The sequence below is a fragment of the Nicotiana sylvestris genome, chromosome 5 (genome assembly GCF_000393655.2).
Source record: "Nicotiana sylvestris chromosome 5, ASM39365v2, whole genome shotgun sequence".
Classification (NCBI taxonomy): Eukaryota; Viridiplantae; Streptophyta; class Magnoliopsida; order Solanales; family Solanaceae; genus Nicotiana; species Nicotiana sylvestris.
In genome coordinates this window covers 52721812-52749484 of record NC_091061.1, presented here as the reverse complement: position 1 = coordinate 52749484, position 27673 = coordinate 52721812, and the positions used below count along the sequence as shown (strand labels likewise).

Here is a 27673-nt window from a genome sequence, read left to right as displayed (position 1 = left end):
GTGCAATACATTTTGTAGATCCTGATTTCTGAATACTAGATGTCCCTGTATTTGATATTGATACCACATTACCTTTTGGAAGATGCACATTTCCACCTTTTAAACTAGACTCCTTGTCCTATTTGGTCAACCACTTAGAATTTCCTACCATATGATTAGTAGCTCCAGTATCAATTATCCACCTATCATCGATTATACTGGATAGGAATGCAAATATACCTATTGCTGCTGGTTGAGCAGAGTTTGTTGTTTCTTCATTCACTTTACCAAACATATGTAAGATTTGTTGATACTGTTCTGGAGTAAAGTATGGTACTAAGGGAAGTGGTGCTGCTGGATGAGGTTGAGGTTGGCTCCTTTCCCCATGGTTTCCTCCACTGTTATTACCCGCTGAAAACAAATCATGACTACCACTAGTAGGCATTAGTGTTCCAGTGTTAGTTCCAGAACCACCATTGTTTCATGCAAAGTTAGTTGTAGGAAATGAGTTTCCTTTCTTCTTGTGCTTGAAATCAGTAGGATAACCATTCAATTTAAAACAATTCTCTCTGGTATGTCCTTTGTAGTTCCAGTAGTCACAAACTAGGTTTAAAATTTTCTTTGGTCTCTGCTGAAATCCACCTCTAGTAGACACAAAAGTAGTGATATCAGGATTCTCTACAGGAGAACCATAGTGTGCAATTACCTTCTAGCTTTCTCTCTCCATCATCATAGAGTAAGCCTTGTTAACAGAGGGAGCTGGTATCATCATGAGCAATTGGCTTCTAGCTTGCTCATGAGACTCGTTTAGCCCCATAAGGAACTGCAGGAGTTTCAGCCTTTCCATGAACACAACAAATTCACGCGATTTCTCATTGTCACATCCAGGAATTGGGGCTAGACTATCAAACTCGGCCCGCAACAGTCTCAATTTTGAGAAATAAGAAGAGATTGAGCTAGTACCTTGATTAATTGTAGCAATGTTCTTATGAATCTGAAAAATTCTAGAGAGATCAGCCTTATCAAACCTCTCTTTTAGGGCATTCCATACAACACTTGCATTTGAGGAGTAAACGATTCCACTAAGCAATTCAGGCGATACACAATTCATTATCCATGACAACACTATGGCAGTTATCCCATAGATCGACCTGATTTGGACTATAATTTCCTCGCCTACAAGTACCGTCTATGAACCCTAACTTGTTTCGCCTTAAAATACTCATTGCTTGACTCTATACCGAGTAGTTTTCTGGACCTCAAAGCTGCAGCGAGATCAAAATTGCTCCGAAATTATCATTTGAGTTTAAAAACAAGGGATGATTGTCACTTAGCTTCTCAGGAGCTTCATTATCAACTTCCGCCATTGTTGAGCTTCAACTGTAGAGACAGAGCTTAAGCAATTGAGCTTGAATTCAATAACCACACAGATTCGCGATCCAGATTCGAGTAGTAGACTTTGATACCATGTCAATTTTATCAATGAGATAGAGAGATTGATGAGAGTAAACAAACAGAAGAAGACTTGGAGAGAAATTAACTGATTCTCATTTCTTCTACATGCTACAGTAGTGAGTAATATGTCCTATATATATACAACATCTAACTAACTTTACTAACTAACTATGATTACATAAATAACCATTGTATTAACTAACTAGCCAACTAATACATATCAGCTTATACTCTCGACGTAACATCATGTCAATAAAACAAAATTGATATTCACGTCACAGTATATGTGCCATTACTTCTGCATTTCTTCCATTTCTTACCCCATATTTCCCCTATTCCTATATAGTATGTCGTGTGACCTGCTCTGGCGAATTTAAGATTTTAGAGTTCAATATTTAAGGATTTAACATTGAACCTGTTTTATTTTAAATGCTATGGATTCATATCTACAATTTTTATAATTTTGGTGAACTCTTACACATAAATTTATACCGCGCATCAGATGAAACCGCAACTAAAAAGCTGCATCGCCATCAAGAGTCTCGATTATAGTCAATTTTACAGCAGTACAGATTACAGAGTCAATAAATGATAAAAATCCACATTTTCTGTAGAAAAATTGAGTGCCAGGAACTGTCTCGCAAGCGATTTGCCCAGAAAGGATGAGTTAGAGGTTATTTACCAAGTGATATTGATTTCATAACTGGAAGAAACTGTTCACAAGATTTAACAGCAAAATTCAAGAAATTTTCGTCAGAAAAAACAAAAAACAAATAAACTATAACAAAAAAAAAAACATCAGATGTTTGTTCCATTTGGATATACTACTAGTTAATATGAGTATTCGAGTTCAGTTGAACTGGATTTCCATTCAACTGCTGAAGGTTCCCCCTCTTTAACTTGTCGAAAATATAAGTATAGTAAATCCTATTCGTGAACTCTTATATTTAATCTTCTTAGCCAAATGGAGTGAACAATCATGTGGAAAAGATCAAATCTTTTGGGAGGTCCATTAATCATAAAATGCCTCTGAACTTGCTTCACTCTCCTATGCATTCTCAAGTACTGACTCTGTGAAATGCTCATTAATATCTTCTTGATATTCGGTATGTCTTTCACAGCCACTGTCACAGAAAATGATTTCCAATTCAGAACATCACTAAATGGTGGCACATAACTATCTGAAATCAAGACAGGAATACATTCTGCATATATTGCTTCCACAATTCTTGGACTTGCAACTTCATATCCACTTGGGCACAAACAAAACTTGCTGTTTTTTAACATGGATTCGTAAGATTTGCCTCTTGGAAGTTTTTCGTAAACTAACACTTCTTCATCTTTCCCTTTCCATTGTTCTAGGAGATGGTGTCTAATGTTACCATGTAAACCACCCGCGAAGAATGCAAGAATTGATCTTGTTGATGGTGAGGGACCTCCGACGAGTCCCTTGATATCGCCCGTCTTGAGATGGATTTCCGGTAGAGATACATCTTTTATAGGATTAAAACCTTCTGAGGTATTGGCATTGCATAGAACTCTTATGGAGTTGTTGAAGAGATGTGGAACGTATGAAGTCGAATGTGGCCCCTGGAGATCAATACAAAAGTTTTTCATCAAAAAAGCAAATTTGATAACAATGTCAACTGTCAACTATGTCCCAATCCTAAACTAGGTGGGATCGACAGTTGGTGCTATCCAATGTGTCACAAGTCGAGGCATCACTAAGGGACCGTTTGGTTCAAGGAATTAAGTGAGTTATCCCTGTATAAATTTTGGGATTAAGTTTATCTCGTGTTTGATTTGAGGTATATATATCAGCTAAAACCAATATTATTTCTATACCAAAATCTTGGTATCACTTATCCCATATGAATTGTGGGATAAGTTATCCAGGTTATATTCCTGGTTTCAATTCTAGGACTATAATCCCTGACCGATTTTGAACCAAACGACCCCTAAGAGTATATATCCTGGTTTCAATTCCAGGATTGTAATCCCTGGCCGATTTTGAACCAAACGACCCCTAAGATTATATAACCTGGTTTCAATTCCAGGATTATAATCCCTGGCCGATTTTGAACCAAACGACCCCTAAGAGTATATAAGATAAATAATGTAACACAGTACTTGTGTTCCCTTGCTTACCCAGTCGTGACAGGAAAGCATGAAGTGATCGGCACCAAGACTTCTGTTCCAAAAGGTATGTCTTGAAGAAATGACTTTAACATAATCAGCAACAGTTGTACCAATGGTATGCATATCATGGGCGCCAGGGACATAGAGGTAATGAACCATCACAACTACACTAAATGGCAGAAAATACACCATAGCCTCATCTGGATCTTCAGTTCTGTAGAAATTTCCCTTTTCCATTTCATGTATAAACCTTCCTTCTGTTGAATATATGCTCCTACATGGACCATTATGGAATATTGGAGGTTCTCCTTCCTCATACACATATGCCTTGAAGCTCTTCTCCATTTCAAGATAGCTCCTACAATATTGTTGCAAAAGATATAAATGCTAATGTAGAATGACCCCCAGTATTAAGTTTTATGTACTAGGTATAAACACAATCAGGTCGCTTAAGGCAAGTAAATCTCTATGATACGAATTAATGAGTAACATGCTAAAAATTGTAACTGACATTTCATTATCTACTGATTAAACTACACTGATAGCGTAAAAAAATCCTTCCGCCGTTAGTGTATATAACTTAATCAGATTACAACAACAATAACAACCCAGTAGAATCCCACAAGTGGGGTCTGGGGAGGGTAGTGTGTACGCAGACCTTACCCCTACCCGGATGGGGCAGATAGGTTGTTTCCGATAGATCCTCGGCTCAAGAAGACGGAAAAGACGAGAAGAGACAATATATTAGTACCGTCAACAGAAATCATAGAAATAATAACAGCATCGTAAGAACCAGAAAATAGATGAAATAACTTAATCAGATGGTAGATGGTGAGGTTGAATCGGTACCTGTGGAAGGAATTTGCGTTATGGTACATGGGGCCTTGAGGAACATAATCAGGGTCCTGATGGTTAGATATCATACTCCCATTTCGAGCAGCTTCTCTTATTGAAGACCTGGATTTTGCCAAAATGGCTTCAACCCTTTCTAACCTGCTGTACATTTTAAGTACCCCTGCAGTTGCATTATTACCATGTTCTTCTTCATTTGATATTTCATCCTTCTCAGTCTCTGACTCTCCTTCCTTTTATTTACAAGGTCGCAAAACACAAAGAAGAAGAAAATAAATTAGTATCGAGTTTAAGTTGTATTCACTGACGGTGTGAAAAGTATTACACAATCATGTCATTTATAAGGTAAAAATAGTACTGTAACTAACATGTCTAAGTACCCCTGCAGTTGCATTATTACTATGTTCTTCTCCTTCATTTGATACTTCATCCTTCTCTACCTCTTCTCCTCCTTCCTTTAATTTACAAGGTAGCAAAACACAGAAAGAAGAAAATAGATCAATATACAAGTTTATGCTCTATGCAGTCACTCACTGTGTAAAAAGTACTACACAACCAGGTCAGTAAAGCACAACCCGATGCACTAAGCTCCTACTATGCACGGAGTCCGGGGAAGGGTCGGACCACAAGGGTGCAGTCTTACCCTACATTTCTGCAAGAGGCTATTTCCACGGCTCGAACCCGTGACCTCCAAGTCAGATGGCAACAACTTTACCAGTTACGCCAAGGCTCTCCTTATACACAACCAAGTCACTATAAGGTAAAAATTGTAACCAACCTGCCATCACTGGTTGAACTCCATTGACAGTGTAAACAATATTTGTAAGTGTATAACTTAAATCCTTAGTAAACACACATAAGAAAGAGAATACAACAAGAAAACAAGGGGAAAAGTGGGATTTACTTGGGGAGGATGATGAGGAATTGCGTCTTCAGCTACCAGTGAGTTGTTAAAAGGAGAAGTAAAAGATGGAGGCTCAGCTAAGGCAACTATCTGTAAATTCTCATCTTGTTCTTCATAACTACCTAAAGACCTCAAAGAATAAGAGGTCAAAATTCCAACAGGCTTAATCCCATTCCAAGAAGAAGAAGAAAATGATGACACAAAAGAACTACCTAATAATGTACAAGCAAGAATTGGAACCAGAACCAGAACCAAAGGGATAAAAACCAAGAGAACCAAATTAGAAGACAAAAATGAAGGCAACTGCAGCTTCTTGAGACACCACATTTCTAAAACTAAACTATTTTTGCATGGCCTAACAAACAGTGCTTTACTTCTTTAGTACTGCAAAATATCAGAGGAAATAATTAATGAGATAAGATTTTGTTAGTCAGTGAACATTCTGAGATTCATTACTTCACTACAACTTATTCTTTGCTGCATATTTGCATTATTCTTGCACATTATGTTTTTAAAATAGCCAAAAGGGGCATTTGATAAATAGCCAGCTGCTTTATGGGGATTTTCGTCTACCAAAGTTTCCTTAAAGTTCAAGTCTCCTTATTCTCAAAGTCAGTTGTGTTACTTTTATGGTTTTTTTTAACTTTCCTTTTCTCCATTTTTATGGCTACAGTTAATTTCCCAAACTCTAATTCCCTCCTTTTTATGTTTTTCTGTACGAGATTTGCCCTGTCCACAATTTAGAGGTAGCAAAATAAAGAAAAAACATAGTCAAGACGTAATGATTATTAGCAAAACAAACAAAGAAAAGCATGTAGAATTACTGATTTTCGTTATTAATTACTCCCTCCGGTCCACTTTAAGTTATTTTTGGCCCTTTTTTGTGGTTCATAATATTTGATTTTTTCAAATATCAGGAAGGAATTAACTTCTGCTCTTCAAAGTTGCCATTGGAGTAGAGAGCCTAGGAGTAGTTTGTATATTTTCAATAAGAAAATTAAGGTTAATATGGTCAATTTTATTATTAATTAATGCTAAAAATTGAATTCCTTAAAATGTACAAAAAGAGCAAAAAAAAAATCACTTAAAATGAACCGGAGGGAGTAATAATTATAAAAGTTCTTTTGGCCAAATTTCCATATCTGCTCATAAAAAGGAAGGAAAAAAAAAACGAATATGCAAGTGATCTATACAGAAATCAAATGAAGTGAACATCGCTCTTTCCTCTTTCGGTTATATGAACATTGAATTATCGATATTTACTTCACTTTAAACTTTGTTCCTGATATTTTAGAAATTTCTAATATTTTGATCAAATAATTTCAAATTTTTAATTTTAAACATCATTACTAAAAGACAACCTTTTCTCACGTTTGGGTTACTCAAAATGCAACGTAAACATTCATTTAAGATATATATCACCGAAAGTCAAAATCTTTATTTTTCCTTTTAATAATTGTACAATTGGACTATTCACGAGACAAAATCGCCCTCCAACTTGTTAAACTCACGATGGTATAGCAAATACCAAGAATTATAAGCTGTATATATCTCCAAAAAGTAATGAATCTTAAAAGCTAATTTATCACAGAGGTAGTAATATTTTGACCAATAGTAAGTTGACTAAAGTATCAATTACACTTGTAAATGCTCCGAGATTGCAGCTTAAAGGGTCCGTTACCGTAACGTAAAGTAATTAGCAATCAATATTTAACAGCTCTATGATAAATTCAGCAGTCCAAGGCTCTCATCCCCCCTCCCCCCCCAACCCCTTTTAGTTTACGTCTGGAATTTAACTATTCAAACCAATATATATGTCATGGGTTTTACAAATACGTAAAAAATTTTAACAAAATTCCCAAATCCCAATTTATATTTTTAAGGTTTAGATATTCACAGAACTTGAGAATTTTGTCCCCGTCAAGCACATGACCTAAACGTACTAACTAGGGGTGCTCAAATCGAACCAAAAAATCGCACCAAACCGAAAAACCAAATCAAATCGATTAAAAAACCCGACTAGATTTGGTTTGGTATTGAGTAAAAAAAAACCGAACCAAACCGACATATAAATATATAAATTTTATTTATATTTTTAAGACTTTTTAGTGATTTTTCTTTAGAAAATATAGAAATAGTTGGGATCCTCTCATGTATTAACCTTGAAAGCGTAAATTAACGAAAAATTATTGTTAGACGACTAAGAAAATAATTATCATTTGTTACTAAAAAAATTCTCCCATTAGAATATTTTAATAGATCATATGTTTGTCAATTTTTTCCATATTTATTAAACATATATTCACTTATCAAAGCTTTATCTATAATTTTAATAAAGTAAGATTGAAATAATATACATGTAACAAAAAAACCCGAAAACCCGAAAAATCCGACAAAACCGAACCAATCCAAACCGATATAATTGTTTGGTTTGGTTTTGATAAAAACCGAACCAACCCGGTGTGAGCACCTAATTTTTGACAATATTTTATTTTTGTTACTTTTTCTATGTAAATATTTTAGGGGTTTTAACCTACAATTTTTAGCTTTGTTACACTTTTTATTATAGGGTAAAAATATAAATTTTAAAAGGTGAATTATTACTATTAATATTATTTTATTTTTTTTTTATTTTAAAATAATTTTTTAAAAAAATCCGAAAATATTTTTTTTAATTTCGGGAGAGATTAAATAAATAAAAAAAATGGAAGTGGGGAATAAAAAAAATAATAATAAAAATAAAAGTAGGTGGAATTCTCTTTTAAAAAGTAAAAAAAGTGGAAAATTAAAAAAATAAAAGTAAAGTTTTGTGAAAATTTAAAAAATAAAAAGTAAAAGAAAGTAGAATTTTTTAAAAGAAAAGTAAAAGAAAGTGGATTTATTTTAAAGAAAAGTAAAACAAGTGGAAAAAAAGAAAAGTAAAAAAATGGAATTTTAAATAAGATAAAAGTAATTAAAGTTGGAATTTAAAAAATAAAAGTAAAGAAAGGTGGGAATTCTTTTTATAAATAATAAAAAAAAAGTAAAATGTAAGTGGGATTTTTTTTAAATAAAAAAATAAAAAAATAATTAAAAAACAAATCTGAAAATTTTCGAAAATTCTCCTATAAATAGAAGAGAAATATTTGAAAGAAAAAAAGAGGGAGAGTAGAGAGAATTGAGAGAAAACATATTTTCTTCTTCTATGCAAAAATAGAATTTCTACTATTTTCATTCTTTCTTCCTATTTCTTTCAAAAAAAAAAAATCAATTCATTATCTTGTTTAAGATAAAAAAAAAGAAACCAAAAATTAGCTCTTTAAATACCTCAAAATTAGCCCCAAAATAACCATAAGAATTCGTGGCATGAACCCATTTTCCTTTGAGTTTCAGTTACAGTCAAGTAACGAAATTCAATCCGTCAAGGTTGCCGGTTCAAGGTTCAGTCAATAGCTTGTTGTGTCCAACTCAATTTGGAGTTTTACATTTGGAAAATATTAAGCAAAGATCCGTTCTAATCTTTGTCATTTTTGTGTACTTGCATGAATAAATTTACACTATACTTAATGAATATTGTTCTATTTAAATTTTGTTTTGCAAGTTATATGTTAAGTTGTATTATTCTTTGAATATTTTCATGTTATCCTTCTTAATAATAAAATTTAAAAAAAAACATATTTATTGATATATATATATATATATATATATATATATATATATATATATATATATATATATATATATATATATATATATAATCATCCATTGTGGCCACATTAATATGATTTTGTATGTTTTGATTTACTCTCTGATTTAAATGTTGCCCTCTTTTTATTTTATATTTTGGGATACTCTACATATTTGTTAGGAAATATTTTAAATATTCATGATTTTTTTTCTTTTTGTTTGTTAGTTGAAATGCAAAAATAATTACAGAAGTTTAAATCTATTAGTTTGTGAATATGGAAGATAGATTAATTCCCGGAAGTAACCGTGCATTTCTGTATCATATTTTGCTTTTAAGCACATCTATTTGATCCTTCAATAACTACGCTATAAAATTTTTATATAAAGGAAGAGAGATTTTTGCTTTTTCTCTCTGACTCTTGAGGAGATGGATACAATTGAAGAAAAACAAGTTTTAATATTTCATATTGTCCATCATATCTCCTGAACCAAACGTTGTAGTGTTATTTAAAATTGTGTTGCAAGGGTTAAAGATAAATTTAGAATATTGATATGCATAGTGCAGGTTATCATCACTTCAAAATTGTACAATTTCTCAAAATCCATAACTTATGGCCCTCACAAAACTAGTTAGCTTTTTATAGAAAATTCGAGGTGTGCCATTAGCTGAATTTTCCATGGCCCTTGCAAACTTGAAAGTGCATAGTTACTTTAGGCGCGTAATTTAAATTAATTTCCTTAAACTCGAGTGTGCATTTCATGTGACCCAAATCCAAATCTCAACAATGTTAAATAAAATGTGTCGTGAACCGCGGGTGCATTTCATGTGGCGTGGTTCAAAACGTGTTTTAGATAACGTTGAATCTTCCTAAAATTAATTAAAAGCAGCTAATAAGTTAAAAGTGTACCATATGCTAAAACATGTATTAAAGTCAGATAATAGGCCAATTATAATAGTTTAAGCGACCGTGCTAGAACCACGGAATCCGGGGGTGCCTAACACCTTTCCTCGGGTTAACAGAATTCCTTATTCAGAATTTCTGGATCGCAGACTTCAAAAGGAAAGTCGAAATTTTACTCGATTTGGGATTTAAAATACATCGGTGACTTGGGACACCAAATAAACAATCCCAAGTGGCGACTCTGAAAATCAAATAAATAATCCCATTTTGAATAATGTCACTTTAATTGAAAAAACTCCCTTGTACTACCTTCGGGTGTGTAAAAAGGAGGTGTGACAGCTCTGACGACTCTGCTAGGGAAACCCCAGAACTTTGGTTCAGGGTTTAAGAATTCGAGCTTAGAATAACTGTTGTAGTTGACTTGTTTTATCTGATTTTTACATGTTGGGCCTAATGTGCTAATTGCCGCTTTCTGCCGCTTTGATACTGTTTGAACTGTATATAAATTGCTACGAAACCCTTCTTCTCTCTGAGTCTTCTAAATCATCTGGGAAGTGTGCACTTCGTGTGACTTCCCTTCTGTTTAGAGTCTTATCCAATTTTAGAATGAGGTTCGGACAAGCTGCAAAGCCGGTGAAGCTTCTGTATTTCCAGTACGCTGCCCCCCTCGGCTCGAGCTGTCCGCTCGGGTAAGCCAGGTCTAGAACAATACACTCAGGTTTTAAACCTAGTGTAACAAAACCTCACGTCGGATCCCTAGTAGGAACGTTTGTTGCATCACGTGCATTTGACTTTGTAGACTCAACACAGGGGTTGGGTCTGTCTAGGACAGGTGTACCCGAAATAAAAAGACCATCCTGATGCATCTTACTTGCTACTTGTGTACTTATTTGCTTCGGATTTGCATCTTGACCGGCTTATGGATAATAGGAGAAAAGTTGGGAAAAAGAAGAGTCAATGTGAGGGCTAAGAGAGATAATTGCTTGTTTTTGAAAAAACCAATGTCCAAAAAATATACTGAAACTCTGCCGAAATTTTGAAAAAAAAAGAGAAAATTTTGTTTTTGAAAATAGTTGGTTTTGTTTTCATTTTTTCAAATCTGCTCGAACTACTCCAGTTTGATTCTCACTGGATGTGGGATACGTAGGCAACCCCCATTGGGTCCAACATTCCTTTTTACAAAATTAGTCCAAAAAAGAATAAAATTTTTTATTGTAAATAAGTAAGGTGATGCCATTCTTGTTTAAAATAGCCGAATGTTCCCAAAAGGGCGCCGGAAGGCCGTTTTTGCAAGAACGGCCACCTTTGGTCGCTTTTTCAGGGTTTTTGGCCGGTTAGCAAACACAACCTTAAAATCTTCTTCCCCAAAGTGCTGAAAGGCCGTATTTGCAAAGCCGGATTTTTTATAAAAATTTAAAAAATAATAGTGATAATGTTTTCTTGAGTCAAAATGAGTCATAATTATTTTAAAATTAAATCACCCTAATAAATGTGCAGGATGAGCACAGATGAAAATGAACCCTTCGCAGCTCTTAAGGAGATCGCCTTACAACTCCACATGTGGTGGAACGACTTAGGAAAATTCAGCCGAGGAACCGTGGTAAAAGTTTTGGGTGGTCTTGTCGGACTTTTGAACATCAAGCCAAGATTGGACATAATTGAAGCCTTGATACCTTTTTGGGATCCGACTCGCAATGTGTTCCACTTTTCTGATTTTGAGCTCACACCCACACTAGAGGAAACTGCGGGTTACGCCGGCCTTAACGGAAACCTTAGAAGTTGGTACCCGGTGTCACCGAAACCAGTATCTCCTCACAAGTTTCTGGATATGTTGAGTATTAACCGGGATATTCAGGATGGGAATTTATTTGAAGGGTTTTGCACTTTCCAGTTCTTGTACCAACGCTATGGCAAACCCCAAGGTTTTGAAGCACCGGATACTAGTCTGACCCATGCCGGAAATAAAGATAAATGGGAGGCATGGCGGGGTTTGGTTTTTATAGTAGCATTCTTGGGTGTTATAATCTGTCCGCGAAAAGACGACAACATAGAATTGGGCCTCGTGGGAATGGTTGATGTCGCGATCAAGAAAGCTAATGGCACCCTGGTTCCCCTGATCTTATCTGAGATTTACCGAGCTTTGACCATCTGCCGAGAAGGGGGCAAATTCTTCCAAGGCTGCAACTTACTACTACAATTTTGGATACAGGAACATCTCTGCCACCGTGTCGGGTATATGAACTATGGCATGACCGGTTTGGATTGCATCGAAGAATTTGAAAGCCGAGTGGAGGGTGTTGAATTCCTAGAGGGTACCAAGGCTTGGTTTCCACATTTAAGTTCTTTAACTTCAGATAAAATTGAGTGGACGTTTGGATGGATCCCTGCCACCGAAGTCGAATACATGTCAGCCGAAGTGTGTTATCTTCTCCTAATGGGCATCCGGAGCATCCAGCCATATGCTCCTCACAGGGTTTTACGCCAACTGGGCAGGTTTCAAACCGTCACCCATGACGAAGATTTGAGTGGACATGTCGTCGAACTAGGCCCAAAGGCTGTATTTCTAGAAGGAAGTGTTCGCCAATTTTGGAATAAGTGCAGATTTCTCGAATCTAAGACTATGGTGCAGGATCTAGCTAGAGGTGAGGTAGACCCCAATTACATGATTTGGTTCGGTAAAAGGTTTCAGATTCCCGAAAGACCTGCTAAGAGACCCCATGTCCAACAATTCACTCACGACTCGCGGGAGCAGTGAGACTGGTTGGCAAAAGAAGAAAGCTATAGGTCCAAGATAAGTAAATTAGAGGGACAAATCAGGGACCTCAAATTTGGCAATAGTATCCAAGATGCCGCAGATGAAGGGGAGAAGAAGAAGCTAACCCAGGAAAAGAAAGCCCTCAAAGCTCAGATCCAGAAAATGAGAATAGCTGCTAGAAACCCGGAAAGAAGCCGAGCAGATGAAAGGCTTATAAGTGGTCTGAAAAAGAAAGTACTTGAGTGTCAAGATGACCTAGAAAAATCTGAGGCCAGTCTAGCAAAAGTTCGAGCACAATTGTGAAAGAATGCAGAAGGGTGGGCAGAGTTTGGGCAACAAATGAAAAGAAAATATGAGGGGACAATCACCAATCTGAAGAGAAAGCTAACTACCTTTGAGAATGAGGCGGCTAAAAAAGCTAGGTACTTTAAAGCCGACAGGGAACATTGTTATGCTTTGATGGCCCAGATGGAGGAAGATATGCAACAGTTGCAGAATCAAAGCCATCATGACACTCAGGTGCTAGAAGCTCGGAATTAGCAAATCGGGCGCCTTCTTCAGGAAAAGGGTATTATCCGAGAGAGGGTTAGAGCCATTGCCAACTACATCGTCATGAAATGCCACGCTTGTGAGGACATGACTCAGACCACTTTCTTTGCTGCAGTAATGACATTTGTCCACCATATAATGAGCTATTTGGAGCGACTTCAAGGGGATCTCGCACGTAGGCCCGTGGCAAGACCGAATGATGTCCCACGGGCCCCAGTAGTCGAAACACCTCATGATTTTTCATTTATCGAGTTTGTATTTCAGTTTTTAGTTTAGAATTTATTTTTGAGTCTGTTTGTAGTTTTAAAATTCCAAGAAATTGAGTAGTTTGAAGTCTTTTGCAATAGAAAGGTTTAGGAGTTTTTATTATTGAAAATTGAAAATTGAAAATTCTCAAAAAAATTTTCTTTATTTTTTCGCATTTATTTTCTTGAACTATATAATGATCTGATTCACGCGGCGTCGTGATACGTAGGCAATCCTCATCAGATCCGATCATGTAAATAACTCAAATAAAAGAGGGATATGAAAGGAAAGGACCGAAAGAAAACCCAAAAAAAAAGGAAAAAGAGAGCTAAAGAAAAAACAAAGAAAAAAAAGAGCAAGGAAAGAGAGGGAAGAAAAGAGCGGAAAATGGGAATAGAAGCACAAAAAGCCAAAGTGGAAGAAAAGAAAATTGGGAAAAAAGTAAGCAAAGCTGGGATGAAACATGCAACCGTGGCGAAACATGTAGAAACACATTTAACTGTATAGGTGCATCACACCCCCAACGTGCGATTACCTACGTGTTAACTGCTCCAAACTGACCAGTTTATTGTCTACTGTTAAGTCCAAGTTCTATAGTAAGGTGGATGGTTTTATGGTAGTCTGGCTTCACATCCATACTTCACGAGGTCAAAAGGAAGTGTTGAAATGTCTTCAAAAATTCCTCTACCAACAGTTCTTATTCCGAAGGATAGTTCGATCTCGGCCATTCCAACTTCTGAGTCAGTGACTGTTGAGGAAAATAGGATTTTGCATCTCCGCATGATGGAAATGTGGGATGCCTGGGCAAATGAAAAAGAACCACCAAGTGCAATACCCGGATTCCCTGAGCTGTTTCCCAGGGCAAGTGAGACCTCCAACATCCCCATAAGTTATCCAAATACCCCACTGGGATATCCTACCATTTCAGCCCACTTTGCTGGAACATCTTCTGAGGCCCGCCGCCAGGTGTTAACTTTAGATGCGGCTTCAAATATATTCACCGCGCCACCTTGTTCAGCCATGGCACAACCTGCTTTAGCCAGGCCTAGTTTCGATCCATCTTCCTTCACATTTCAAGCACCATCTTTCCCAATGGAACCAACCTAGTTTACTACCAATGCTTACTCCCAGCCGCCTCGGTACGAGTTACCGTAGAGCAGGAGAAAACCACAAAAACCCCTGAACAAGAGGAGATTACCAGAAAGATGAGAAGCATAGAGCAAAGTCTAAAAGATATACAGGGTCTGAGTGGGTAGAAGAATGTATCTTACGCTGACCTGTGCATGTTACCACATGTACATCTGCCCTTGGGTTTCAAAACCCCAAAGTTTGAAAAATATGACGGGCATGGGGATCCCATTGCTCACCTCAAAAGGTACTGCAACCAACTGTGGGGAGCGGGCGGAAAAGAAGAACTTCTCATGGCCTACTTTGGAGAGAGTTTGGTCGGCATCACTTTGGAATGGTATATGGATCAGGATATATCTCGTTGGCATATTTGGGACGACCTGAATCGGGACTTTGTCAGGTAGTTTCAATATAACATCGACATTGCCCCTGATAGGAATTCATTATCAAATCTAAAGAAGAAGTCCTCGGAAAGCTTCCGAGAGTATGCTGTCAAATGGCACAAACAAGCGGCTAGAGTCAAACCTCCAATGAACGAAACAGAGATGGTCAGTGTCTTCCTTCAAGCCCAAGAGGCTGATTATTATCAAAACATGATGTCTGCGATGGGTAGGCCATTTACCTAAGCCATCAAAATCGGTGAAATGGTTGAAAATGAGTTGAAAACAGGGCGAATCTTGAGTCAGTCTGCTATAAGGGATACTTCCCAAGCAATCCAAGGTGGGTCAGGAGGAGTAGCAAATCGAAAAAAAGAATAAAGAAGCAGCAATGGCAACTTCAAGTGCAAGAAAACCCCATCCATCTAGACCTCTTTTCTCTAAAAACCCCCCCACAACATTACTATCCCCACCAAGATATGGCTTATGCTATGGTTCCTCATCCATACACAGTGATGAATGCCCAACCCTATGTTAGGCCACAATAGCAATTTAGTCAAAACCAAGCTCCATTTCCCAGAAATCAACCTCCTCACCAAGCTCACTATAATCCCCGACCTCTACAAAACAACTTCCGTACCCGGGAACCACCCAAGATACCAAACTTCACACCCATCGGTGAGTCTTATTCCAGCCTGTTCCCCAAACTTGTCCAGATGGGTTTGTTGCAGCATGTACCCCAAACCAGGCAGAACCCATCATCGCCCGCTTACAGAGCCAGTACTCGATGTGCATACTATTCAGGGTCAGAAGGGTATGATACAAATAACTGTTGGACCCTGAAGAGGGCTGTGGAGAATTTGATAGAACAAAAGAGAATAGTGCTAAAGGACGAAGATGTTCCTAATGTAACCAACAATCCATTACCGACCCACAATAATGGGCCAATTATTGGAATGATCTGTGAAGACAAAGAGTTTGACCCAGCTCTAAAAGCCATCATTGCCATAGTCAATGTGGAAAAGAAGCCAAAAGCTATTGCGAAACAAGACAAGGGGGAGAAGAAGAGCAAACCTACCCCCTAGAACATAGAAAAGAAAGTGGAAGTTGAAACTGGGGTAACGCCCTCCAAAGATGCCATTCTCTATGTTCCTCAAGGCCACAAGAAAGAATAGATGTCATTGAGTCCTCCTAGAAGGTTTGAGCTAAATAAGGGAGCTAAAATGTATGTGCCCAAGGGGACCAATGTGGTGCAGGGGCCAATATTTCCACCAAGGCTGAATGAGCCCGTGGTTTTTGGTCGCACGCCACAAAGGCCCATGACAGATCCCACTGCCGTTCCATGGAACTATAACAAAGCGGTAGTAACTTACAAAGGCAAAGAGATCTCGGGAGAAGTTAAGGAAAATAACCCGGCTGAGAAGTACCTCAATCTGGAAGAAATGAATAATGCCACAAAGAAGCGTTTCCCACCTAAGAAGTCAGTGAGTGCTGAAGAAGCAGAAGCATTCTTTCAGAAAATGAAAATGCCGAAGTCTCCTTGTTGTCTTTGCTAATGAATTCATCTGAACATCAAAAAATGTTGATCAAAACTCTTAATGAAACATACGTGCCCATTGAAACAACTGTAGAACAGTTGGAGAGGATGGCAGAAAGGTTTTTTGCAGTCAATCAAATCTCTTTTAGCAAGAATGATTTTCCCCCGGAAGGGGCCACATACAACAAAGCCATTCATCTGACAGTTAAATGCGAGGGGTATTATGTGAAAAGGGTCGTGCTAGATGGTGGTTCTAGGGTGGATATTTGCCCTCTCTCAACTCTGCAGCGTATGGAAATCTATACTGAGAGAATCAGTCCCAACAACGTCTATGTGCATGCTTTGACGGCATAAAGAGAGATACAATAGGCGAGATTGATCTGGTTCTGACTATTGGCCTGGTGGACTTTGAGGTGACCTTTCAGGTCTTGGACATGGATACTTTCTATAATTTCCTCTTGGGAAGGCCGTGGATTCACGCAGCAGGGGATGTGCCTTCTACTCTCCACCATATGGTGAAATTTGAACATGAAGATCAGGAGATTGTAGTTCCCGGGGAAGACGAGCAATCGATGTATCGGGACCCGTCAGTCCCTTGTCTTGAAGCTAGAGAAGGAAGTGAATATATAGTCTATCAGGTTTTTGAGATTGTGGTCGCGGACCAATGTGAAGAAGGAGACCCTTGACCACAACCCTTTCTTTCAAATGCATCAATTATGGCGGCCAAATAAATGATCAGACATGGTTACAAACCCAGGAAGGGGCTCGGGAAGTCATTGCAAGGAATTGCCGAACCTATCACTCTGGATGCTAGTGAGAAGTTCTTTGGGGTAGGTTTCCAACCTACATCAGCTGATGGAAAATGGGCGGATGAAAGAAAGAACAATGGTTGGGTCTTGCCTCAGCCGATTCCGCATCTTTATAGGACATTTGTCAAGCCTAAATACAATGAGGAAGAGGAAGATGAGGCCTCTACGACTGAGGAAATTGAAGAAATCTGTGGGGCTATAAGACAGATGTTGTATGAAACCCACATGGTCCAACCAGGGGAAAGCTCAAGCACCGCTAAGGTGTTATACATGGGACCCAGTGCCAAACTACAAAATTGGAAGGCTACTCCATTCCCAATCAGGCGGGAATCCCGGTAGTCCAGTCCTGCCACTTTTTCTGCATCACGAGTTATTTTAGGGTGTAACTTGGATGTTTCTTTAGTTTCCTGTCTTTAATTTCCAATGTAAACCCTGTTATCTTCAAATTCAAAGAAATGAAATCAATATTTCATCGTTCATCTTTCTTTATTCTTTCTGATTTTTGTTATTTTTCTCTTTTATTTCTTCTTTCAGTTCAAATAATGCGGCTTTCAATAACATGACATGCTTGCGGACTTCATGCCCAGATCCAAACACGCTGTCTAACTGTGAAATAATGAACCAAGAATTGGAATATGATGAAGAAGAGGCTTTTAGGGAAATAAATCGAGAATTGGAACAGTTTGAGAATAAACCTAAGCCGAACTTAAATGATCTGAGCCGGTTAATTTGGGTAGTTCTGAAGAAGTCAAGGAAACCAAGATAAGCATTCACACAGATGAGAAAACCCGGGACACATTAATCTAACTCTTGTTTGAGTTCAAAGATGTGTTTGCTTGGTCATACGCTGACATGCCAGGACTAAGTGTTGACTTGGTGGTTCATAAGTTGCCAACTTACCTCGATTATCCCCTTGTCCAACAAAAGCAAAGAAAGTTTAAAACTGATATCAGTGACAAGATTAAAGAAGATGTCACAAAATAGTTGAAAGCGGGAGGTGATCCGAGTGTTTCGATACACCACATGGTTAGCCAATGTAGTTCCAGTGCCAAAGAAAGACGGGAAAACCTGAGTATGTGTGTATTACCGAGATCTGAACAAAGCAAGTCCTAAGGATAATTTCCCTTTGCCGAACATCCACTCCTTGTTGATAACTGCGCCAAAAATGAGATACAGTCCTTCGTGGATTGTTACACAGGATATCACCAGGTGTTGATGGATTAAGAGGATGCAGAAAAGATGGCTTTTACCACACCCTAAGGCACATATTATTATAGAGTCATGACTTTTGGTCTGAAGAATGCCGGGGCAACTTACATGAGAGCCATGACTGCCGTTTTTCATGACATGATGCACCAAGAGATAGAGGTGTATATGGATGACGTGATCATCAAGTCCAGGACCCAGGATGACCATGTTCGGGATTTGAGAAAATTCTTTGAGCGGCTGTGTAAATATGATCTGAAGCTAAACCCAGCCATATGTGCAATTGGGGTTCCATCTGGCAAACTTTTGGGATTCATAGTCAGTCAGAGGGGCATCGAGTTAGACCCAACAAAGATAAAGTCCATTCAAGATTTGCCTTCTCCACGAACCAAGAAAGATGTCATGAGATTGTTGGGAAGATTGAACTACATCAGCTGATTCATTGCTTAGTTGACGTCCACGTGTGAACCCATTTTCAAGCTGTTAAAGAAAGATGCAACAATTAAATGGACAGACAAGTGCCAAGAAGCTTTTGACAAAATCAAAGAATACTTGTTGAACCCGCTAGTCTTGGTCCCACCTGAACCAGGAAGGCCTCTGTTCTTGTATTTGACAGTCTTGGAGAATTCTTTTGGATGTGTCCTCGGGCAACATGACATGACTGGGAGGAAAGAACAAGCAATCTACTATTTGAGCAAAAATTTCACAAGCTACGAGGCTAATATACTCTATTGGAAAGGACTTGTTGCGCTCTGACCTGGGTAGCTCAAAAGCTAAGGCATTACTTGTTGGCCTATACCACTTATCTCATCACCAGGTTGGACCCTTTAAAGTACATATTCCAGAAACCGATGCCTACGGGAAGTTTAGCAAAGTGGCAGATCCTACTCATTGAATTTGACATAGTCTACATCACTTGCACAACAATGAAAGCCCAGGCATTAGCAGATCACCTGGCTGAAAACCCGGTTGATGATAAATACCAACCTTTATAGCACCTACTTCCCGGATGAAGAGGTAAATTCAGTTGAGGCAATATCCGAAGATATTAATGCTTGGAAAATGTTCTTTGATGGAGCGGTAAATGCAAAAGGTGTTGGAATCAGGGCAATCTTGATCTCACCCACTGGTCAGCATTATCCAGCCACGACCCGACTTCGGTTTTTCTACACAAACAACACCGCCGAGTATGAAGACTGCATTATGGGTATGAACATGGAAATTGACCAAGATATCGAAGAATTGTTAATCATGGGAGATTCAGATCTGATTATCCAATGGGAGACTCGAGATGTCAAACTTATTCCCTACAGGCAATATGTAGAAGATTTTAGCAAGCGGTTCAAGTCAATAGAGTTCAGGTACATCCCTCGTTGTCACAATGAACTGGCCGATGCACTTGCTACTTTGGCCTCGATGCTGCCATACCCAGGCAATGCCCATATTGATCCATTGGAAATCCAAATCCGGGAAAGGCATGATTATTGTAATACGGTTGAGGCAGACCGAATATTCAGCCATGGTATCACGATATCAAAAGATTTTTGAAAACTAAAGAATACCCCGAGCAAGCTAGTGGAGACTAAAAGAGAACCATTAGATGGCACACAAGTGGTTTTTTCTTGAGTGGTGATGTCTTGTACAAAAGGACTCCGGATCTCAACTTGTTAAGATGTGTTGACGCCAAAAAGGCCAGAAGAATCATGTATGAAGTACACGCAGGGGTGTGCGGACCTCACATGAACAGGTATGTTTTGACAAAGAAAATCCATTTAGCGGGTTATTACTGGATGACTATGGAAAAAGACTACTTTAGTTTCGTCCAAAAATGTCATCAATGTCATGTGCACGGTGATTTGATTCATGCGCCGCCTACAGAACTACCCATGTCAGCACCTTGGCCGTTTGTTGCCTGGGGCATGGACGTCATTGGGCCGATTGAGCTGAAAGCTTCAAATGGGCACAGATTTATATTGGTCGCCATCGACTACTTCACAAAGTGGGTCGAAGCAATTACTCTCAAATCTGTCACCAAGAAAGCTATAGTAGACTTTGTGCATTCTAACCTCATCTGCCTTTTTGGTATTCCTGCAACTATCATTACGGATAATGCTGCAAATTTGAATAGTCATTTGATGAGGGAGATATGTGAACAATTCAAGATAACGGATCGGAACTCTACTCCTTATCGTCCTAAAGTCAATGGTGCCGTCGAAGCAGTGAACAAGAACATCAAAAAGATTCTGAGAAAGATGATTCAAAGTTCCAGGCAGTGGCATGAAAAGTGGCCTTTTGCATTGTTGGGGTATCGCACTATTGTGCCCACATCGGTTGGAGCAACCCCTTACATTTTGGTTTATGGCACTGAAGTCGTAATACCCGCGGAAGTTGAAATCCCTTCTTTCCGAATCATTGTTGAAGCTGAAATGAAGACAGTGAGTGGGTCAAAACCCGTTTGGAACAATTAACCCTGATCGATGAAAAGCGAATGGCCGCAGTATGCCATAGGCAGTTGTATCAACAAAGAATGGCCCGTGCCTACAACAAGAAAGTGTGGCCTAGAAACTTTGAAGGGGGGCAACTCGTTTTAAGGCATATTCTCCCCCATCATCAGGAAGCAAAAGGAAAATTTGCTCCTAATTGAAAAGTGTGAGCACGTGATTTTTGCCCTATATGAATTATTCCAACAGATTCAAAACAAAATAATTTCTTTCAGTGTTTGCAACTTTGTTGGATTTTGTGGCATTTTCTGTTAATTATTTGCATTTGTCTGTGCACGTTTATTTTATTTAATTCACGAAAATACAAAAATATCACGCACTGCATTTAGGATTTAATTTTATATTTTTTTTAGATTAATTAGTAAATTAGTTTGTTTTATAAAAAATGAAAATCCCAAAAATACTTCATTTTGCATTTTAACTTTTTAATTTGAATTGCATAGTTTTTCTTTAAATTTAGGATTTAATTAATTATCGTAAATACAATGATGAGTGATTAATCTAATTGGGTAGGTTGATTTAGCTTAAAAAAATTATTAATTAATTTAGGTTTTATTTTAATTTTGAAAAGGAAAGAATTTTAAAATTGAAAAAGGAAAAGAAAGAAATGAAGGAAAATCCAAATTTGGGCTGAAACCAATGCAATTTTCCCCAGCCCAAACGAAAATTGCCCCAATACCCGGCCCAAACCACCTTAACCCGATCCGGTTTCCCCCAACCAAACGGCGTCGTTTCAATAAGTATTGATCTGAGCAGTTGATCTCCCCTTGATCAAACGGCTCAGAACTGAAGCTCCAGGCGTATTTAAGTGTCCGAATAACCCTTCCCCCCCTCAGAATCCCCTTCTGCTCACCACCCTTATCAGAAAAACCCCCGAAACCCTAGCTAGCCGCCCCCAAATCCCCGGCCTCCGGTGGCGGCGCCACCTCCAAACGCCACCAAAATCACACCCTATAGCCTCCTCACTCCCCTCTCTCCAAATCCATACGCCATTACCCTCGAATATTGCCCTAGTTCCTTGAATCTTAGGTCAGAAACGAACCCCAGAAGTCCCAAGTCAAGTTTTGGTGGAATTTCATGCCGAATCCGATTTTATTCGTATGTTCTTCGTAAGAGCGCACGATTAACATCATATTTTTCCGGAAAATCCGAGGATCTAAAGACCCAGGCTCCCCTTTTCATTTTCCGAACTTTTCTTAGGTATTCTTCTTTTCTTCTTTTGGTTTAATATGTCCTTCATTTGTTTTTAAATTTTCTATTTCTTCTCATCTTCTCGAATTATTCTTCATTTGTTCTGGAGTCTATTCATTCATGCATGAGTAATTGGAGTCTTGTTAGGTTAAGTTTTAAAATTGTTAGTTTGGTTAAGTTAGTTAGTAAACCATTTAGGCTAAAATTTTAATTGTTCTGTGTCATTTGGTAATCAGATATCTGCTAGTGGGCCGAATAGATCTTTGACCTTGAGGGTTGGGTTTTGGGTCTATTCTGGTTCATTTAGGGTTGAACAGTTGGGCCAAATTGACCCATGGCCCATTCGGTCTGTCTAATATCAATAGGGGTTCTGCTAGGTTGGGTTCCTAGAGTGAATAATCAGGGTTCGAGGGGTAGTGTAGGGAATTGGCTCAAGGGAATCTTTCTATAACAGACTAGGAAGCTTCTAGGAAGCTGGGGAAGGGGGTGGTTCTGATTTTCTGTTTTTTAATAAGGGTATCTGAGCTATAATGAAAATTCAAAATGGGCAAATGTGCAAAGACTAATATCTGAAAGCTACCCTAATAACCTGCCTATAAAGGCACGATAACTTGACTTTCAAGTGGGACAGAGATAAAAAGGGGGGGGGGGTTGGAGACGGAAAGTATTGAAAAAGGGAAAAAAGTTCAGAAGAATACAAAAAATGGCAGGAATTTTTACTGTTTCATTGAATTTCAGTGATTGTTGATTCCTTTTCAACTTCTGAAACTATTTATACTCATCCGAGTGGGACATGGACTGAACTTGGTCGTCAAAAGTTGGGTCTAAAGTTTTGTTGGGCTGCCGTGTGTTCGTGTTTGTTATATTGAGCTGTTATACATCATTTCTGGGTTGGGACTGATTTTGCTGGCTGTTTCAGTGCTGATTCTTGCTGCTGCTCCTGTTGATTTTTCATTTCTTGTCTTTGTTCATTCTCAGGTACACATCTCTGCACTCTATTCGAATGTAAAGCTTGATGTAGGAATCAAAAATGGAATCTGGATCTTTGAGTTGTATTCAGTCTGAGTTTAAATTAAGAATATAACATACTTGTGTACTCTGTTTTGCTGGAAATTCCACTTACTACCTTTCAACTATGAACAATGGGATCAACATTTAACCTATGAATGTAGTACGACATGGTAGCCTAGTCTAAATGTCTATCTCAGTATAAGTTATTTATATGTAGTCATTTTACTATTCGTTTGACTCGAGGTCAGTAGTTGGACTGGTTTAGATGCTATTGACTCAAGATTGTTCATTTCACAGACTGTTAGATCTGATTGAAGTTGGTATCTACGTTTAACTTATGTTTTCTTCCAAAGTCTGAGTTTTGTATCACATTTTCTGGTTCATTTTTGGAATTCAAGCAAGGTGTTTGTGCTCTCGAAGAACTGTGATTCAGACCATGAATTTACAGTTCGACGAGTCCCACATCTGGTAAAATACCATCAGGATTCGAGTTCCATGCAATATGTTGATGATATAGTTTGGGACTTGAATTTTCATTATTCCATTTGGTCCAATATGATTACTGCATTTTATGGCAAAATGGGTTTAGCAATGCATGAAAAGTATTACCAGAAGTTGAGTTCTGCATTTTTCTTTCACATCCCAGGTCAGTGATCTAGGTATTGTGTGAATACTGGTAGTCGAAGCTTGATAGTTGGGTCATTCAAATTGAGTAACTTAGTTAATTGCTGGAGCGGTGTGACTTTATCATTATCAGAATAAATTGTGGATGCAAATTTAGCATGTAACAGAGAGTAACCTTGGATTCATATTTGCTTGTAAACAGATGCGAATTTGAGTTAGCAATCTGGATGTATGTTAGTTCATGTATGACTATCTTTATGGAATTCCTTAAAGGAATTGGGCACGGTTTGGACCGCATGGGTCAGCTTGCTAGGAAAGGGCCTTCTTATTTGTATTGCTTCCCCCTTACTCCAAATGCTTCAAGTGATATTGGGACTATAGTCAGCCCAAAACCATCTCAGGCGATGTGAATGCTTGTTCTATCCCAATCAGATTTTTGGCTAATAAAAGTAATTCGAACTTCAGTTTTAGTGTAGGTTTAATGTCGTAGCCCGAGTTAATTAATTACCGTCCCTCAATGGGTTTGTGGTGTAATATCAACCAATATATGTCCCTCACATGTTTTATTTAGACAATAAGACAAATATTCATAGATAAACCTTTAGGGCCATTTAAAATACTATCGTGATTGTGGACACGTTCGCGTGACACGATTACGATTTCTAAAATCAAAATCGAAGTATACGTTCGCGTAACTTCGGCTAAACTTTCTTAATAATAATAAGCGCTATTAATTGTGGACACGTACGCGTGACATAATTTTTACACGCCAAAATGGGTACACGTACGCTTGACTCGTTTCAAGATAATTTTTAATTTAAAAGCGGTTAAGAGGTGAAAGCACATAGGTTTCAAAATGAGTAGATAAACAATTTAGTAAGCCAAGTATAATAAAAAACGACCGTGCTAGAACCACGGAACTGGGGAGTACCTAACACCTTCTCCCGGGTTAACAGAATTCCTTACCCGGGTTTCTGTGTTCGCAGACCGTAAATAGAGTCAGTTTTCCTCGATTCGGGATTTTAAACCGGTGACTTGGGACATTATAAATTATCCTAAGTGGCGACTCTGAATCTTTAAATAAACAAATCTCATTTTGATTGTCCTTTAATTGGAAAAACTCCCTTGTATTTATACCCTTTACGGGGTGTAGGTAAAAAAGGAGGTGTGACAAAAAGGACCATATATTATCAGAAAATTATTGCCAAAAGGGGCATTATATCTGGGAGATATTGAAGGGAATGACCCTGAAACAGCTGTGAATGCAGATACAGTCAAAAGGTACTATGTCTAATCCTTCTGCAGCAATAACATTATCTGATTGGGATGACGAAGGCTTTCATTCTCGCTACCCCAAACACTCCAATCTTTTGCTAACCCTTTGAGCCGGTTACCTTTCTTTCATTACCCTCTTTGGAACTCGAAGACGCTTAAAATGGAAAAAATGAAAAAAAAAATGAAATGATGAAAAAAATAGAAAAAAGAAAAAAACAAAATGTTTCCCTGAACTACATTCGACTTGATTCCGAAAGGATACATAGGCAGCCTCTCTCCTGGGGTTCAGTCACACCAAAACAAAAATCAAATTTTCCCCGAAATGTGAAACTGGGGCAGATGTTATAATGGTTCGGCGATGATCCCAGCTGAATGGTTTTGAGCAAAGAAACTGAAAAACGAGAGAGTCTTGTTAGTGAAAACTCATAAAGAGCACTATAAGGCGACGATGAGAAGAGAAATGAGAGAGGTCGATTGGCGAAAACCCACAAAAGACACCGTTGATCGAAAAGAAGAAACCCCTCACCACCATTGGTACTGAAAGAGTCCTGGCAAAGTTTCTTGGTTTTAAAACACGGGTCGCAATGGGTTTATGAGAAGTTGGATAGTTGTGCAGATCAGGTATCCAGTCCAAGAAGCATGTCATGTCTATTGAAGTCCGCATGCGCTCCAGATAAGTCTTTCTTTCCTCCCTGAAAGGGACACTTCTCCTTAAATTCACTTTCTTGTCCTTTGTTTTATTTTCTTTGAATCCCTTTCGGTCTAACTCTATTCTGAAACTAATACAAAGAAAAGGTGGCAAGATTGGTCTTACCGGGTTCTGCTTACCAAAAGCCAAGTCCAAAGAAAAGTACCTAGCCTCAGCGGGTGCATCAAGTTGATCCATACTGGCCATGATGGTCGATGCTTTGAAATCAAAGTCATTGAAAATTAAAAGAAATCCGAAGTCAAAAGCCCCTAGAGGCAGAATAAGGTGAAAAGACCAAATCCCCACGTGTTTGAACCGTCATATGGAAAGTTTGGATATTTGAGTTCCTCAGTTTTAGGAGAGATATAAATCTTCAGAAAAGTCAGCAAACGGCAGAGGTTCTCACCAGAAGAGTTGGGCCGCGATCAAGTGATCAAAATAGTCAAGGCCACAAAACCAATCACCGTTTCAAACTAACAATTGTTCTTTGTTTGAAAAATTGAAACAGGTGCAATCCAAAGCAACCATGTAGGAAGCAGGTGCAACCAAAATGGAAAAAGAATGTGCAAGTGCTAGAAACAGCTTTGAAACAATAATCAACCCAAAAGAGAAGTCTCCTCCAAATTCTTTCTTGTATTTTTTTTACTAAAAAAATGAATTGAACTGAAAGAAAATAGATAACAAGAAAATAAAAAAAAAGGTAGTTTAGAAACCCCAATATCAATCTTTTACCTTTTTGCCAACATTAGGGCTCCAATCCCTAAGTTGAGATTATTAGACATAGGGTCTCCATTCCCTAGTCGCCTTTTTGCCAACATTAGGGCTCCAATCCCTGAATTGAGATTTTTAGACATACGGCCTCCATTCCCTATTCGTCTTTTGCCAACATTAGGGCTCTAATCCCTAAGCTGAGATTTTTAGACATAGGGCCTCCATTCCCTAGTCGCCTTTTGCCAACATTAGGGCTCCAATCCCTAAGCTGAGATTTTAGACACATGGTCTCCATTCCCTAGTCGCCTTTTTGCCAACATTAGGGCTCTAATCCCTGAGTTGAGATTTTTAGACATAGGGCCTCCATGCCCTAGTCGTCTTTTGCCAACATTAGGGCTCAAATCCCTAAGTTGAGATTTTTAGACAGAGGGCCTCCATTCCCTAGTCGCCTTTTGCCAACATTAGGGCTCCAATCCCTGAGTTTAGATTTTTAGACAAAGGGTCTCCATTCCCTAGTCGCCTTTTGCCAACATTAGTGGATCCTTGAGTTGAGATTTTTAGACATAGGGCCTCCACGCCCTAGTCGTCTTTTGCCAACATTAGGGATCCAATACCTAAGTTGAAATTTTTAGACATAGGGCCTCCATTCCCTAGTCGCCTTTTGCCAACAATAGGGCTCCAATTCCTGAGTTGAGATTTTTAGACATAGGGCCTCCATTCCCTAGTCGCCTTTTGCCAACATTAGGGCTCCAATCCCTGAGTTGAGATTTTAGACATAGGGCCTCCATTCCCTAGTCGCCTTTTTGCTAAGATTAGGGCTCCAATCCCTCAATTGAGATTTTTAGACATAGGCCCTCCATTCCCTAGTCGCCTTGTTACCAACGTTAGGGCTACAATCCCTAAGTTGAGATTTTTAGACATAGGGCCTCCATTCGCTAGTCGCCTTTTTGCCAACATTAGGGCTCCAAACCCTAAGTTGAGATTCATAGGGTCTCTATTCCCTAGTAGCCTTTTTGCCAACATTAGGGCTTTAATCCCTAAGTTGAGATTTTTAGACATAGGACCTCCATTTCTTAGTCGCCTTTTGCCAACATTAGGGCTCCAATCCCTAAGGTGAAATTTTTAGACATAAGGCCTCCATTCCCTAGTTACCATTTGCCAGCATTAG

At 38.4% G+C, this 27673-nt stretch overlaps 2 protein-coding genes across 5 annotated transcripts; both read right to left on the bottom strand.

Annotated features, from left to right (window-relative positions):
• Positions 1–688: 688 nt before the first annotated feature.
• LOC138868658 (uncharacterized) lies at positions 689–1090 on the bottom strand. The gene has a single exon (XM_070146223.1). It carries the CDS (start codon positions 1088–1090, stop codon positions 689–691), a length of 402 nt encoding a protein of 133 aa, XP_070002324.1.
• A 1071-nt stretch (positions 1091–2161) lies between these two features.
• Positions 2162–5796, bottom strand: LOC104230831 (probable glycosyltransferase At5g03795). 4 transcript variants are annotated; one of them, XM_009783725.2, is made up of 6 exons: positions 5542–5796; positions 5330–5451; positions 4794–4880; positions 4423–4658; positions 3583–3931; positions 2162–3024 (listed from the first exon to the last, which is right to left on the bottom strand). In XM_009783725.2, the coding sequence occupies exons 1-6, from the start codon at positions 5654–5656 to the stop codon at positions 2362–2364; spliced, it is 1572 nt and encodes a 523-aa protein (XP_009782027.1). In that variant the 5' UTR covers positions 5657–5796; the 3' UTR covers positions 2162–2361. The 4 variants fall into 4 exon arrangements, with proteins under 4 accessions (XP_009782027.1, XP_009782024.1, XP_009782025.1 ...); XM_009783722.2 differs by having other exon boundaries at positions 5330–5796; XM_009783723.2 differs by having other exon boundaries at positions 4806–4880; positions 5330–5796.
• Between the last annotated feature and the right edge of the window lie 21877 nt (positions 5797–27673).